The sequence below is a fragment of the Nomascus leucogenys genome, chromosome 5, assembly GCF_006542625.1.
Source record: "Nomascus leucogenys isolate Asia chromosome 5, Asia_NLE_v1, whole genome shotgun sequence".
In the NCBI taxonomy this organism is placed as follows: domain Eukaryota; kingdom Metazoa; phylum Chordata; class Mammalia; order Primates; family Hylobatidae; genus Nomascus; species Nomascus leucogenys.
In genome coordinates, this window is record NC_044385.1 from 48,825,984 (window position 1) to 48,840,139 (window position 14,156).

Below are 14,156 nucleotides of genomic sequence, written 5' to 3' on the forward strand. Positions count from 1 at the left end.
TTATGCTAGGAGTCAATAATGGCTAAACGTTGTTATCATTACAACTCACATTTGGTCAATATGTAACTTTTTTGGTGACTTGGCTTCTAATACTAAGAATAATTAATGGCACACTAAAAGTACATAGTTAAAAGCAAGATACTTTTCATCACAAATTTTAAAAAATGGTATAGTCATTAACACAAGAATTCCACCTTTGGGAATCTTATTTTAATGGGAAGGGGGACCCTAAATTCAGGGAGGAAAAAACTCCAAGTTTTAAAATATTGGAAACAAATGTTTAACTACAGTAGAATAGCTAGGTAAATTATGGAACATTTACTCAAGTGTAGTATTTTAAATAGTGTTGCAAAAAAGATAACAGAAAGTACTTAAGGCTGGGTGCAGTGGCTCATGCCTGTAATCCCAGCACTTTGGGAGACTGAGGTGGGTGGATTGCTTGAGCTCATGAGTTGAGCCCAGCCTGGGCAACATGGCGAAACCCCATCTCTACAAAAAATACAAAAATTATCTAGGCATGGTGGTGTGTGCCTGTAGTCCCAGCTATTGAGAGGCTGAGGTGGTAGGATAGCTTGAGAGAAATGAAATGCGTATTCAGCACAACTATGGTTCTGTTAAAAAGAATCTCTATGTATAAGGGAAAAACCTCAAAAAATAACTGGAAATGTTATTTAAAATTATGTCAAAGTGGAGGGAATACTGATGACTTTTTTTCTAAATCAGTATTCTCTAATGGCCTCATATGATTCTTTTCTTTTATATTTTCTAAAATGAGAGAGAGAAAAGTACATATAACGACAGACAACAGAAAGACATCCAAGTTCATGGACCAGAAGATTTAACATTATTACGATGTCAATACTCCCATAACTGATCTACACAGTTACTGCAATTCCTATCAAAATCCTAGCTGGCTATTTTGCAGACAATGACAAGCTGAACCTAAAATTTGTATAAAGGAGACCCAGAACAGTCAAGACAATCTTGAAATAAAAGAAGAAAACAGAAGTAGAATTTCAAAACCTACTACAAAGCTACAGTAATGAAGACAATGCAGAACTATAATAAGGACAGACACATAGATCAATGGAATTGAGAAGTCAGAAATAAACCCTCACATTTATGGTCAATTGATTTTTGGCAGATTTTTACCAAGGGTGCCATGACAATTCAATGGGCTAAAGAATAGTCTGTTTAACAAGTGATGGTGAGAAAGTTAAATATCCATATGTAAAAAATTTGAATGCCTAACTCACACCATAACACAAAAATAAACTCAAAACGAATCACAGGCCTAAACTAAAAAACTAGAAGAAATCAGTGGAGTAAATCCTTGTTACCTCAGAATAGGCAATAGTTTCTTTGATTTAACATCAAAAGCATAAGTGACAAAGGAAAAAACAGATAAACTGAACTTCATCAAAATTATAAAGTTACATGTGTCAAGAGACACCATCAAGAAAGTAAAAACACAACCCACAGAATAAATCATTGCAAATCATTACATGATAAAGGACTTATGTCCAGAATATATAAAGAATGCTTACAACTCAACAATAAAAAGACAAATAACCCAATTAAAATATGGGCAGAAGATCTGCATAGACATTTCACCAAGGAAAATATATAAATGGCCAATAAGCACATGAAAAGATGTGCAGCATCACTGGCCATCAGGAAAATACAAATCAAAACCACAATGGGATACTAATTCACACCTGCTAGGATGGGTATAATGAAAAAGATGGACAATAACAAATGTTGACAAGAACATAAGAGAAATTGGAACCCTTATTTTAGGTGTTGAAAATATTCTAGAATTAGATTGTATTAATGACTACGTAACTCTAAATATAGTTGACTCTCTGTATCTTGAGTTCTGTATACTGGGTTCCACAGCCATGCATTCAGTTAAACTACAAATTGAAAATATTAAAACAAAAACAGACACAACCATCTTTTTTCGTGTTTTTGTTTTAATATTTTCAATTTGTAGTTTAACTGAATGCATGGCTGTGGAACCCAGTATACAGAACTCAAGATACAGAGAGTCAACTATATTAGAGTTATGTAGTCATTAATACAATCTAATGTACAGACTTTTCTTTCCTGTCATTATTCCCTAAATGATATAGTACAACTGTTAATATAGCATTTATACTGTACCAGGTATTTTAAGTAATCTAGAGATGATAAAAGTATATGGGAAAATGTACATAGGTATAGGCAAATACTACACCATATATAATGAATCTGAGCTTCTGTGGACTTTGGTATCTGTTGGGGGTTCCTGGATCCAATCTTCCATGGATCCTGAGGGACAACTGCATACTAAAAGGAACTGAGCTGTATCTTGATTTAACCAAAATCATGACTGTATTAGGAGGATGAGGAGTATGAAGGTTTGATAGGGGTGGGACACAGGAAACGGAGTTAGATCCTCATGTTACAAAGGAAAGAAGTTAATAAAGCTGAAAATTGCAAAAAATAAATAGAAATGCACAAAACTATTTAGAGGTCTAGACATACATATCAAAGAATCAGCAAAAAGATTTGAAAGAGGTTGCCTCTGGAAAAGGGAAACTATGAGGCAGAGGGTCTGTGGACTGCTATTTATCTTATTCACTCTTGTAGAACTAGCTGACTTATTAAACTGTAATACTAAATTAATGAAAAAAAATTTTTAGGGCTGGGCACGGTGGCTCACGCCTGTAATCCCAGCACTTTGGGAGGCCGAGGCAGGTGGATCACCTGAGGTCAGGAGTTCGAGACCAGCCTGACCAACATGGTGAAAACCCATCTCTACTAAAAATACAAAAATTAGCTGGGCGTGGTGGCACACGCCTGTAATTCCAGCTACTCGGGAGGCTGAGGCAGGAGAATTGCTTGAATAAGTGAGCTGAGATCATGCCACTGCACTCCAGGCTCGGCGACAGAGTGAGACTTTGTCTCAAAAAAAAAAAAAAAAAAAAAATTAAAGCAAAGAGCAAGAACAAATAAGGCAGCACCATCAAAGACTACAGAAACCAGACTTAGAGCAAAAGACTCCTCTGAAGTCTAGTTCTGCATCTTATAAGCAACTAAATAAGTCATTAGAAAAATGAACCTGTTTATTTTCCCTTTCTCACCTTCAATTCCCCATTAACCTTAGGCCTTGATGGCTGAAGTAAAATGAATCTTTAAACTTAAAACTCAAGCTTAAAGATAAGAAAGTCTGAAACAGTCACTGAGAGAATATAAGAATAAATGGACAGGGAAATATGATTGTTGGCCAGTAAAAGTCAACTTGAGGCTAGCAGTAATTAATTGAAAGTGAGCATTCCACATGGTTGTGTGTTTACCATGTAAGTACAACTATACAGCACATCTATTGATACCCTGAGGATCCACACTGTGGGTGGCTCATTGCTTGAAGATTTTTGCTCTTGGTTCATTGTTACCCTCTTCAACATTATCTCTGTCAATTTGTGGTGATTAAAAAATCCATGTACATGATCTTTCCAATACCTTGGTTTCTCAGTTTCTTGACCTCCTTCTTCTATAATAATCTTGTCCTTTCACTCTCCTAAGCCACTTATTCTTTATCTTATTATTACCAATACCTGGAAATCTTCCATTATCTTAATTTCAATCATCCCACTCATCACCACTTATTTTCCCAGCTCCCTTTAGTATTTCAATTCCAACAATCTTTTATCCTCAATCCATTGATAGTACCACATTTACACTATGCCTTGGCCCCATTATGTCCTTACTTCCCTCCTGATATGGTTTGGCTGTGTCCCCACCTGAATCTCATCTTGAATTCCCATGTGTTGTGGGAGGGACCTGGTGGGAGGTAATTGAATAATGGGGGCAGGTCTTTCCCACGCTGTTCTCGTGATAGCAAATAAGTCTCATGAGATCTGACAGTATTATAAGGGGGAGTTTCCCTGCCCAATCTCTCTTTGCCTGCCACCATCCACATAAAATGTGACTTGCTCCTCCTTGCCTTCCGCCATGATTGTGAGGCCTCTCCAGTCATGTGGAACTGTAAGTCATTAAACCTCTTTCTTTTGTAAATTGCCAAGTCTCTTGTATGTCTTTATCAGCAGTGTGAAAATGGACTAATATGCCTCCTTACCAAGGTTATATCCTATAGTCATAATCATCCTCTTTGCATCCACCCTCAACTTCCTTCTTCACTTGCATTGCTAAACCACATCCCTGGTTAAATCCAGCTCTCTACCTATAGTATACTTGTACTTGCATAGCAAACACACAACCATGTGGAGTGCTCACTTTCAATTAATTATTGCTAGCCTCAAGTTGACTCTTGAAGCCCAACAATCACATTTTCCTGTCCATTTATTCCTCTATTCTCTCAGTGACAACTTCAGACTTTCTTATCTCTTCTAAAATCTCTACTCCCTTTCTCCCTTATCCACATTCGCAGTTAATAACCCTGATTCACGTTCTAACATCAGAACAGAAGGAAACTTCTGTAAGTTATGGCCATCTCATCTCTCCACCTCTCTCCCCACCATCTCTCAGTAGCCTACCTGCACCATGCTTATATATTCCACCTTTTTTCCAGTTACTATGGATCAACTATCCACGTTCCTGGCAAAGGCCTACCCTCCTACTGTGTATCAGATAGCATCCCCTCATGCTTAACATTGCTCCAGCAAATTCCCCTGCATCAATTTCCCCCTCTCTATACGATCCTGCCAATCACTGCGAAATGTTATATTCCTATTTAAAAAAAACCCCAGCAAACTTCAACCCTGCTTCTTTCTCCAGCTACCACTTCACTTCTCTTCTCTTCTTTCCTTTATAACAAAACTCCTTGAAAGAACATCTATACTTGTAGTCCCCAAGTCATACACATGAATGACACCAATCAGGCCACCATCATACCACCAAAACAACACTCATTAAGGTCACCAAATAACCCTACAATTGCCTAATCCATTGGTCAGTTTTTAGGCCTCATCTTATTTAGTATGCCAGAAACATCAAATCAAATTCATCCCTCTCTCCTCTTATTTACTTGGCTTCCAGGATGTAACACTCTCCCAGTTTTTCTCTTACTTCTCTGGTTGTGGCTGCTCAGTAGGCATTAATGGTATTTGTCACCTCCTCAACCTCTAAACATCGGGGTACCCCAAGACCCCAGGCCTATTTTTTTCTATCTATAGCTACCTTCACCCTGTGTGATAATGAACCTCACATCTGCAACTTCAACCCTGAACTGCAGAATTAAACATCAAAATGCCTCCCTGACATGTCCATTTGGGTGTTTAATAATCATATCAAACAACATGCCCAAATGGAACTCCAGCTGTTCCCTCCCAAACTTGCTCTTCCTGCGGGGATATTTATCTAGGTTAGCTTCTCAAGCAAAATCTCTGAAGTCATCCTTGATAACTCTCCCATATAGCCCCACATCTGACCCCTCAACATATTCTGTTGGCTCTGTCTTGTAAATATATCCAAAATTGAATGACTTCTCATCATAGCTTCTGCTACTACTCTGGTCTAAGTCACCATCATCATTTCCTGGATTATCTCAATGGCTTTTTAAAAGCAGCTTTTTGCTTTTACCCTGACCCCCTTACAATTTATCCTCAACACAGGAGCAAGAATGATCAAAAGTCAAATTATGATACTCTTCTGCTCCAAACCCTCTGGTGGACTTTTGTCTATCAAAATAAAAGCCAAAGTCTCACAGAATTTCATTTTCTACTACTATTCCCTCCCTTTCCTTTGCCTGCTCCAGCCCTAGGGGCCAGCCATGCTAGCCTCTCTGAGGAAGAGAAAATATGCCAAGCATGCTCCTGCTTTAGGCCTGTGTACTTTTATCTGCCTGGGATATTCTTCTTTAAAATATCTATATGGCTTACTACTTCACCTTCTTTACTCAAATGCCATCTTTTCATTGAGGCCCCCCAGTCACCTAATATAAAATTTTGATAGCATACTTCACCCTTGCCCTTCTCCCTTTCCTATTTCCTTTATTCCTAAGCCCTTATTGTTATTTGACACAGTATACATTTTACTTTTTTATCTTGTTTATTGCCTCTCACACTAATATGTTAGCTCTATTTACATCTTCAGGATTTTTTATTCTTTTGTTCATTGCTGAATCCCTAGCAACTAAGAACAGGGCCCAGCACATACTGGGTGTTCAAGAAATACTTGTTGAATAAATCTACCACTGTAGTACCTTGTGTAAATGATAAACATAGTAGTGCTTGGGAAATACTTATCAAAAAGAATGAATGGCAAGAAGATAGTGCTTCTCTTTAAAAACATACCAAAGCAAGATCAAATCTAGCTTATTACTCTGTACTGTCGGACTAAACTAGTCAAACCGTAAAAAACTTGGAAAGTATATGATATCCTTACCTAGGCCAGGTCTTGACTCTTTTTTCTTCTGAGAGGCCCAACCCACCGTGGAAAGTTTATCACCTCCTGGTTTCTCCTCTAAACCTCTATTCAAGCGCCAGATTTTTAGTGTATTGTCATCAGAACAGGTAGCAATCTAAGAGGGAGTACAAAGAAGGGAATTAAGAAATTTCAATCAAAGATTCAAAATACATTAAAAAATAGGTGTGTCTTAAGGCCTTGTGACTGGAGAATTATTTTGCCTAATAAACAGGATATAGAAAATAATATCTTAAAGATCATGTACATCCATTTCTTGCTTTCAGTAATCATTCCAGATTTCCAACAAAGCTGACTCTTTAGTTTCTTCTCCATATACATTCTACTAGTATGTCTTTTGTTACTGGTCATTTCTTATCTAATCTAAAGTTCTGGCTCTTTATCATCTTCTGTATAAATACAAAATATGTAGTTAAGACACTCTTTTTACTCTTCTGTTAAATGATCCATCAGTATATGTTACCAACATTCAATTTCTACAACTTTCTTCTGAATTCTGCATGTTGTGCCACATTGCTAAAGTAATGGCACCATTTGCAAGATCAGACTTGGCCCCTGACTCTAGTAGGCTGTGACAAGTAGAAGGAAACCATTCCTTGAGATTCTTTTTCAGATAGGTAAAGGAGCAATCTGGGAAAACAAGTTCACTAGGCTGAAAGAAGTTAAAAAATAACCTTTGCCCCTTTAAAAATATCTGACTATTCTCGATCTTGGTCCCAAGCCTTTTATGGCAGAGAAAGTCCAGCTTGAAGAGCTTGTGGCAAATGGCCACTGGTACCAGAGCTGTTCCCCAGCATTTGTTTATATAATTTCTCTATTTCAGTCACTAAAGAGAAAGAAAAAAAGAATACACGTTCTCTTAAGTCTTGGCCCCCAAGAGACTGGCAGCTTTTTCCTTTCCTTACTGGGAGGCCAAAAGAAGATACACATATTTAACTGTTCAATATGAAATGTTTGGAATCTCACAGTTCCTCTATAGTTTATTAACAATAGTTATTTGCAGAGCACCTACTATGTGTCTGGTAGTTTACATTCTTTATCTTATTTAATTCTCACACTCTAAAAGCTTTGTACTCAAATAATCTCATATGCAAAATGGGAATAAAGTTATTTGCCCAAAGTAACCACAATGAAATGGAAGAGCTAGAATTTAAACCCAGCTTTCTCCTATTCCAAATGCCAGACATTAAAAACACAAAAACAAAACAAACCATATTTTACTTTCCTAATTCTAGGCTTGGGATGAAATTATTTTTAAGACTTAAAATAGTAGCCAATAAATTAGTATAGGTAAACAGCCCTGCTATTATTTCCTTTGAGCACAGGAAATAAGGATAATTAATATATGATGTTTGAGATGCATAAGGGTAAGGATAATATATGACAATTGAAAAAAGATAACATAATTAACTGAATAATTCGAAAATCATTCAACTTAGTAAGTACCATGAAGATGCAACACTCCATGTTAAAAGAAATTACATGGAATCTCAGAGGAAAAAATATCATTAATATGTAATTTTGGGTGATTAAAGTAATGACTTAAAAAAAAAGAAAAGGTCTGCCATCAAGTTGAGCACAGAAATGGTAACAAGAATAAGGAGAAATCCACATCAATACTGGAAGCTAGCAGGGATGCCACAAATAGACCAGACCATGAGAAGTTTCAGGAAGATAAAAAACAGATGGGAACAATAGGCAACAAAACCTCAAAACGTCATACGTGAAAGGGGAGACCTTCACAGAAATAAGATTTCCTGTAGCACCCAGAATAACTCAAAAGACCAGAGGCAATGGGGTTTGGGAGAATGACTGGAACTTGAGCTACTATTATATGAAATTCCAATATATACATAGTTTTTAATGTTTCTGGCCTTTCTACATTTTAGGGTTTTTTTGTTTCTTAAAGTGTCACTATAAAAAAATTAAAAGGTGGGCATATTGTCTTCTTTCTGGAGTATCTAAAACATTTCAGACCTACTTACATAGTTTAGCAATAGATAACCTAACATGTTAAGACTTCACAGTAACCATTTTGTTAGCCATATGTGAAAACCCAAATTGGGCTGTCAAGATGTTACCTTTAATATACTACATTGATAATATCTAAAAAGTAAAAAAGACTAGTTCTCACCTTAGATTGTATTTTTATCTTAGATTTTAATAGAAAATTTTAATTAAGTTAACAACTTAATTCTACTTTAGGAAAGAAAGAATTCTAGGGAACCAGAAATCTATCCTTATTTCACAGGGCATAATACCATTATGGTATGGGTAGAGAAAAGCAGAATATGCCTGAGTAATGTGAATATAGATCCTGGATGGCCTTTAGGTCTTTAAAATCTCAACTTCAACATAAAAATTTGTATCATTCTCAAACCTTAGAAAAACCTATAAACCTGTGATCTACATTTTAAACCAACTACAGAGATTCATTTACAAACCTTTGTGAAGTCAGACGGACACCAGCACACAGACGTGACCTCTTGAGAATGACCCAGGAGCACAGTAGGAGGTTGCCAGGGTGTGGAGACCTAGTCCAGTCAAAAAGAAACAAGTCAGCAAAGCAATATTAGATTTCCCAGATAGAGGCCTTTGAATTCAGAAGTGTGTCTTAGAGAGCTTTAGGACTGTTACCAAAGGCCACTAGACCTGCCTAATTATAGTTTGGGAAAAAAAAAAAAAAAAAAGATTTCCAATGGGCAATGAAATATTTCTGTTACTGATCTGGGAAAACACAATGAAAACAGTCAAAATAAGTAAATAACATGAGCTTACACACCAGGATAGTTCTTATTTCATATCAGGACAACCTAGCCATATATAATTCAAGACTGGCATTGTCCCTTATTCCTTGGGTGGTAAACTTTCTGGAAGGATGGTATCCATCCTTAAGTACTCAACTTGACAACTCAGTCCTGTTTTTACACAGCGTAGACATTTTCAGATCCCTAGTCAGCTACTTCTAGGAACACTAAATTAACTGTGAAACCTGAAGATTTCTGAAACATGCTACCAGCTCTCTTGGGACAAGATGATGGTCTTCCTTCCAAAAAAAGACCGTCCTCTTGTCCCAACAGAGCTGGTCACTAACTTTTACAAAATCCAAACTTGTACTCCTTCATTTTGAGTTGGATAACCTTCATTCTGAAGGGGTATAAACTATATTTAACATGGCACTTTGGTATCCTTTCCGGAAAAACATTTTTCTCCTCTAAAACTGTATTTCAGTTAATTTTCTGAGAGAAGTTTTGAATTTTCAAGTTAAGTGTCACTCACATTTTAATATATTTTAATGCAGAAAGAAGGGTCACATTGTACTGTCCTGTACATGTGACTAAGAATCATATTTTTCCATCATCAGATGCCACCAGTTATGTACATTTGACAGCATCATACAGCTGACTCATTCAAGAGATGTCAATCTCTTTCAAATGGCCACGGGAATTAATCAGCACAATAAGGAGTACAAACTCACATAACTATTATTAGCATGTGTGTTTCAAAAGAGCAAGGAGGTTGGGGCTGAGAGAAGTTATTCTCTTTTCATTTTCCTGAGGCTCTGAATCATGGCTCATTTGTATGAAGAAACTGGAGGTGACTCTGGAATGATTATTTGTGAGAATGACTAAGTAAACTTAATAGATTCCCCAGATTATAGCTAAGAGATCTGACACACTGATTGATAAGGTTATTCAACTCAATAATTAATACTCCTCTCTTGGCTTAAATGGTACATATGCAATAATTCAAAAGCAAAAGAAGACAAAGAGCAGAGTCTAACTTGTCTTGCTGAGTTAATTAAAATTTATCAGAAAGGAAGCTTTTTCCACATCTACAGGAATCTCACTTACTGCCTACTCCTACAATGGCACAGAGATAATTCATTCTTTCACAAGGTAACATATTTTTGAAAAGACTTTGAAGATCGTCTCTAACTATTAGTAGTCACAGAAATTTTCCTTTCCTCCTCCATTTGGGATGGCCCCAGTCTATTAAGTTTCTCTTCACCCAAGGTCCAAACAGGTCTGGTGGCACCAAATTAGAAGGGAGAGGAAATCCTCAAGTCCTACTGAGCATCCCTGGTAGAAACACATTATTCTCTTCCATTGATTCACCCTGCTTATTGCCTCTAGCTTTTAATTTCATGATATTGGTCCTTTCTCAGTTTTTGTGTTATAATACCTAGGAGAACTTAAATGTGTACACCAAGGATTAAAATAAGTTTCAAAAAAACCCCTAAATCCCCACCAATAGAATATATACACATTTTTGCATTTTTCTATAGGGTTTCAGAGAAAAAAGAAAGAGATCCATTAGAAAAACATTTTGGAATATGATAACAAGGTATCAATGACGACAGTAAAAGTCTAAGCCAGGCACTTTACATAGCATTAAAAGTGGGGGGAAGGTTTCCTCAAAAAGTTAAACCATTATATGACCCAGCAATTCTATTCTTAGAAGTAGAATTCTGTTCCTACACTCCCAGGAGAATTAAAAACCTATGTTAAACAAGAACTTATACACAAATGTTCACAGCAGCTTTATTCATGTCAAAAAATGGAAAGAACTCAAATGTCTATCAACTGATGAATGAATAAACAAAATGTGGTCTATCCGCACAGTGGCATATTATTCAGTCATAAAAAGGAGTAAGTACTGACACATGCTATAACATGGATGAACCTCGATATTATGCTAAGTAAAAGACATCAGACACAAAATGCTGATTTTGTATGATTCCATTTATATGAAATGTCTAGAATAGCAAATCCATAAAGACAGAATGTAGTTTAGCAGGTGTTGGGGAGGAAGAGGGGATTAGAGAGTGACTGTTAAAGGACACGGGTTTTTTTCTGGTGTGATGATGTTTGGGAATTAGATAGTGGCGATGTTGGTACAACACTGTGATTACAATAGTAACTACTCCATTGTAAACTTTAAAATGACTAAAATGGTGAATTTTATGTTATATGAATTCTATCTGAATAAGGAAAAATGGGAGGAAGGGCGTGTTATGGGTTAAAATGAGAAACTAATGTCTAACACGTTTTTATGAACTTTTATGCTTTGATAGTTTAGGACTATCCTAGGGTATAGTATGACTACTTTAAGAAAGATTCATTTCTTCTAATGAGATTCAAGTGGCTTTTAAATCCTTCATTTTTATTCAAATAAATTTTTATTTATTGTCCCTACATTATTATAAGAACATTATCATAATTATGTAACTCAATTTTTTAAAGCTTCCTTTCCCTTTTAAGTAGGAAGGAGACTATTAAGTCTAACAGACATTTATATCCATGCATTTTGGAGATGCTCAGACACAGAAGACTGTCCTCTCTTACATATTCTACTTTTTGTAAAATAAAGACTTTAATTCAAGGCACAAGGAATCCCAAAGTTAAATCTCCTAGAACTAGAAGGTACCTCTAGAAGTAAATGGCTCTAACCTACAGATGTCATAAAGTTATTTTGTGTACTGAAACATATGAAGAATATCAGCACTTTTCCTCACAAAATCTCTTCTCTGCCCAGTTGGAAACCAAGTCTAATCTTTATTTCTGCCATGAGATCATTTACACTTCCTAAAGTGTCAGGCTCAACGTTTCACCAGTCAGTGGTAGAATGACTATGCCAAATCAGTTTATTTATAACCACTTCGATGCTATTCAGTGGCTATATCAGAAACAAACCAGAGAAAAGAGGATGGGGTAGGGGTGGGACAATAGGAAATTAAAAAGAAAAGGTATAATATTAAATCTTTTTAAGTCTTGGACCTCAATATCAGTCCGAATACACTATATTTCCCCTTTGCTGGGCAGTAGTGAGGATTAAAAGGCCATTCTCTTCTGTCTTAAGATACAAAACTCCCTTCTATTTTGTTTTCTTGTGCCCATGGGCTTTTGGCTTTCTAGCATAGGCAAAATTCCAATACTTAAGAGAATTCTGACTTTTTGAACACGTAGAAGAGCAATCTAACAGCCTGGATACTCAGCTTGAATGGAATTGCTCTTAAAATACCACTCCTCCTTTTTTTAATCATGGAAAAGAGAAACTGAGCCACCTCACTAGGCAAATTCAAATTTAGGAGGTGCAAGCTTGCCAGGATCTCAAATATCAGAGCCTGTACACCAAGTTATGTGTGGACAGGCAGAAGAACATCACGTCTGAACCACGTCATTCAACACTGACATGTGACCCAGCCTAGGAATTAAAAAAGGGTAACCCATGTATGTGGTAGCCACTGATTGGTTGTCTGAAAATGGCTTAGAAACAACGGCCAACTATATTTAGTGTGTATCTTTAAAGGCAGGAAGTATTCCCACAACCTTCATTCCCCGAAACAAAATTTTAAAAAGGCCTTTGCGCTAGAGAAGAGGAAGGAACTTTAAGAATTGTCAAGAAAACTTTACACACATACACATAATATATAATTGTACACATAATTATGTATATATATAATTTAAAAATTTATTAAGAATTTAAAAACTGTATCAAGAAACTATACAACACACATGTAATTGTATACATAATTATGTACATATAATTAAAACTTATTAAGAATAATTTAAAAAGAATGATCAATACATAAGTATTTTTTGAATTATTCTTTATATGCTTTTTGTGATGTTTGAAAAAAATTTTTTTTTTTTTTTTAACAAGAAACAAACTTTAAAAGATACAGACCTGTGGTAGGAATAAAATCCTCTAGTTAAGTTGGGAGCGAAAGTGGAGAAGGAAACATAGGCAAGACAGTGAGCAAAGAAGAAAGGAAAAAGGTAGCAAAATAAGCATTAAGACCAAATTTGAAACTGAAAATTTTAAATATAAGACACAGCATTAGTGCCAGCGACATAACATTGTTAAAGTTAAAATCTCAAGAAAGAAGAATATTATAAAGAGGAAACTCCATCTTGTGATGGAGTCAAGTATATACTTTATAGGCATTTAAAAATACAACAAAGGAAAGAAATGTGCTTGTAGAAAAAGGCAGGCCCAACATAGAAGCATCTTGGACAGAGCAATATCTCTACCCTGTAGACTATTTAGGATATTGTTACTAAAATTTTAATAAAGTAGTGTTGCATTTTCGCAACTCCAGTTATATAGAAATCACTTTTTTTTTGTACTTCCCTCAGGATTGGAGGAAATTAAGCTGAAGAATTATGCTTCATACTAAACAGGTTTTACCCGTCCTAAAAAAAATTAGCAATATTACTTTCTAGAGCTTGGCAGGATAAAGAATGATATAACTTTCTCTTGAGAAGGGATTTGATACTATCAGAACTATGGGATCTATGAAGTTTTAGACGTTATGACTTTAAAACCCAAAATATGTGAACTCTAATCATTCAATTCACCAATGTGAAAGACATTTATGACGTTACAGGGAAATCTAGAAGATAACTAATTCTTAGTCATGGGTAAACAATGCCTTAATGATCATTCTCTGAATTCCCAGAACATTTCCATAATTAATTATTCCTTCAAGAGACATTTTTCAGTAATAAGCAAGTGCTACCTGTTGTGTAACATTTTTATTTTCTCCACTGGACTTCAAACGGACAGCTTTAAATTTCTTAGCTTACAGTAGACACTTTAGAATTACTGTTATTAAAAAAATTATTTAAAAGATTATTGGCCAGGCATGGTGGCTCACGCCTGTAATCCCAGCACTTTGGGAGGCCGAGTTGGGCAGATCACGAGGTCAGGAGATCGAGACC

General features: G+C 36.0%; 1 protein-coding gene across 3 annotated transcripts in view; it reads right to left on the reverse strand.

Annotated features, from left to right (window-relative positions):
* The window catches only part of DTL (denticleless E3 ubiquitin protein ligase homolog), a 68,198-nt gene that overhangs the window by 18,608 nt on the left and 35,434 nt on the right, over positions 1-14,156 (reverse strand). For all 3 annotated transcript variants that reach the window (XM_030813048.1, XM_030813047.1, XM_030813046.1), the window contains 2 exons: positions 8,874-8,963; positions 6,391-6,526 (listed from right to left, as the gene is read on the reverse strand). In XM_030813048.1, the coding sequence (XP_030668908.1) occupies positions 6,391-6,526; positions 8,874-8,963 (226 nt within the window). The remainder of the gene's footprint in view (positions 1-6,390; positions 6,527-8,873; positions 8,964-14,156) is intronic.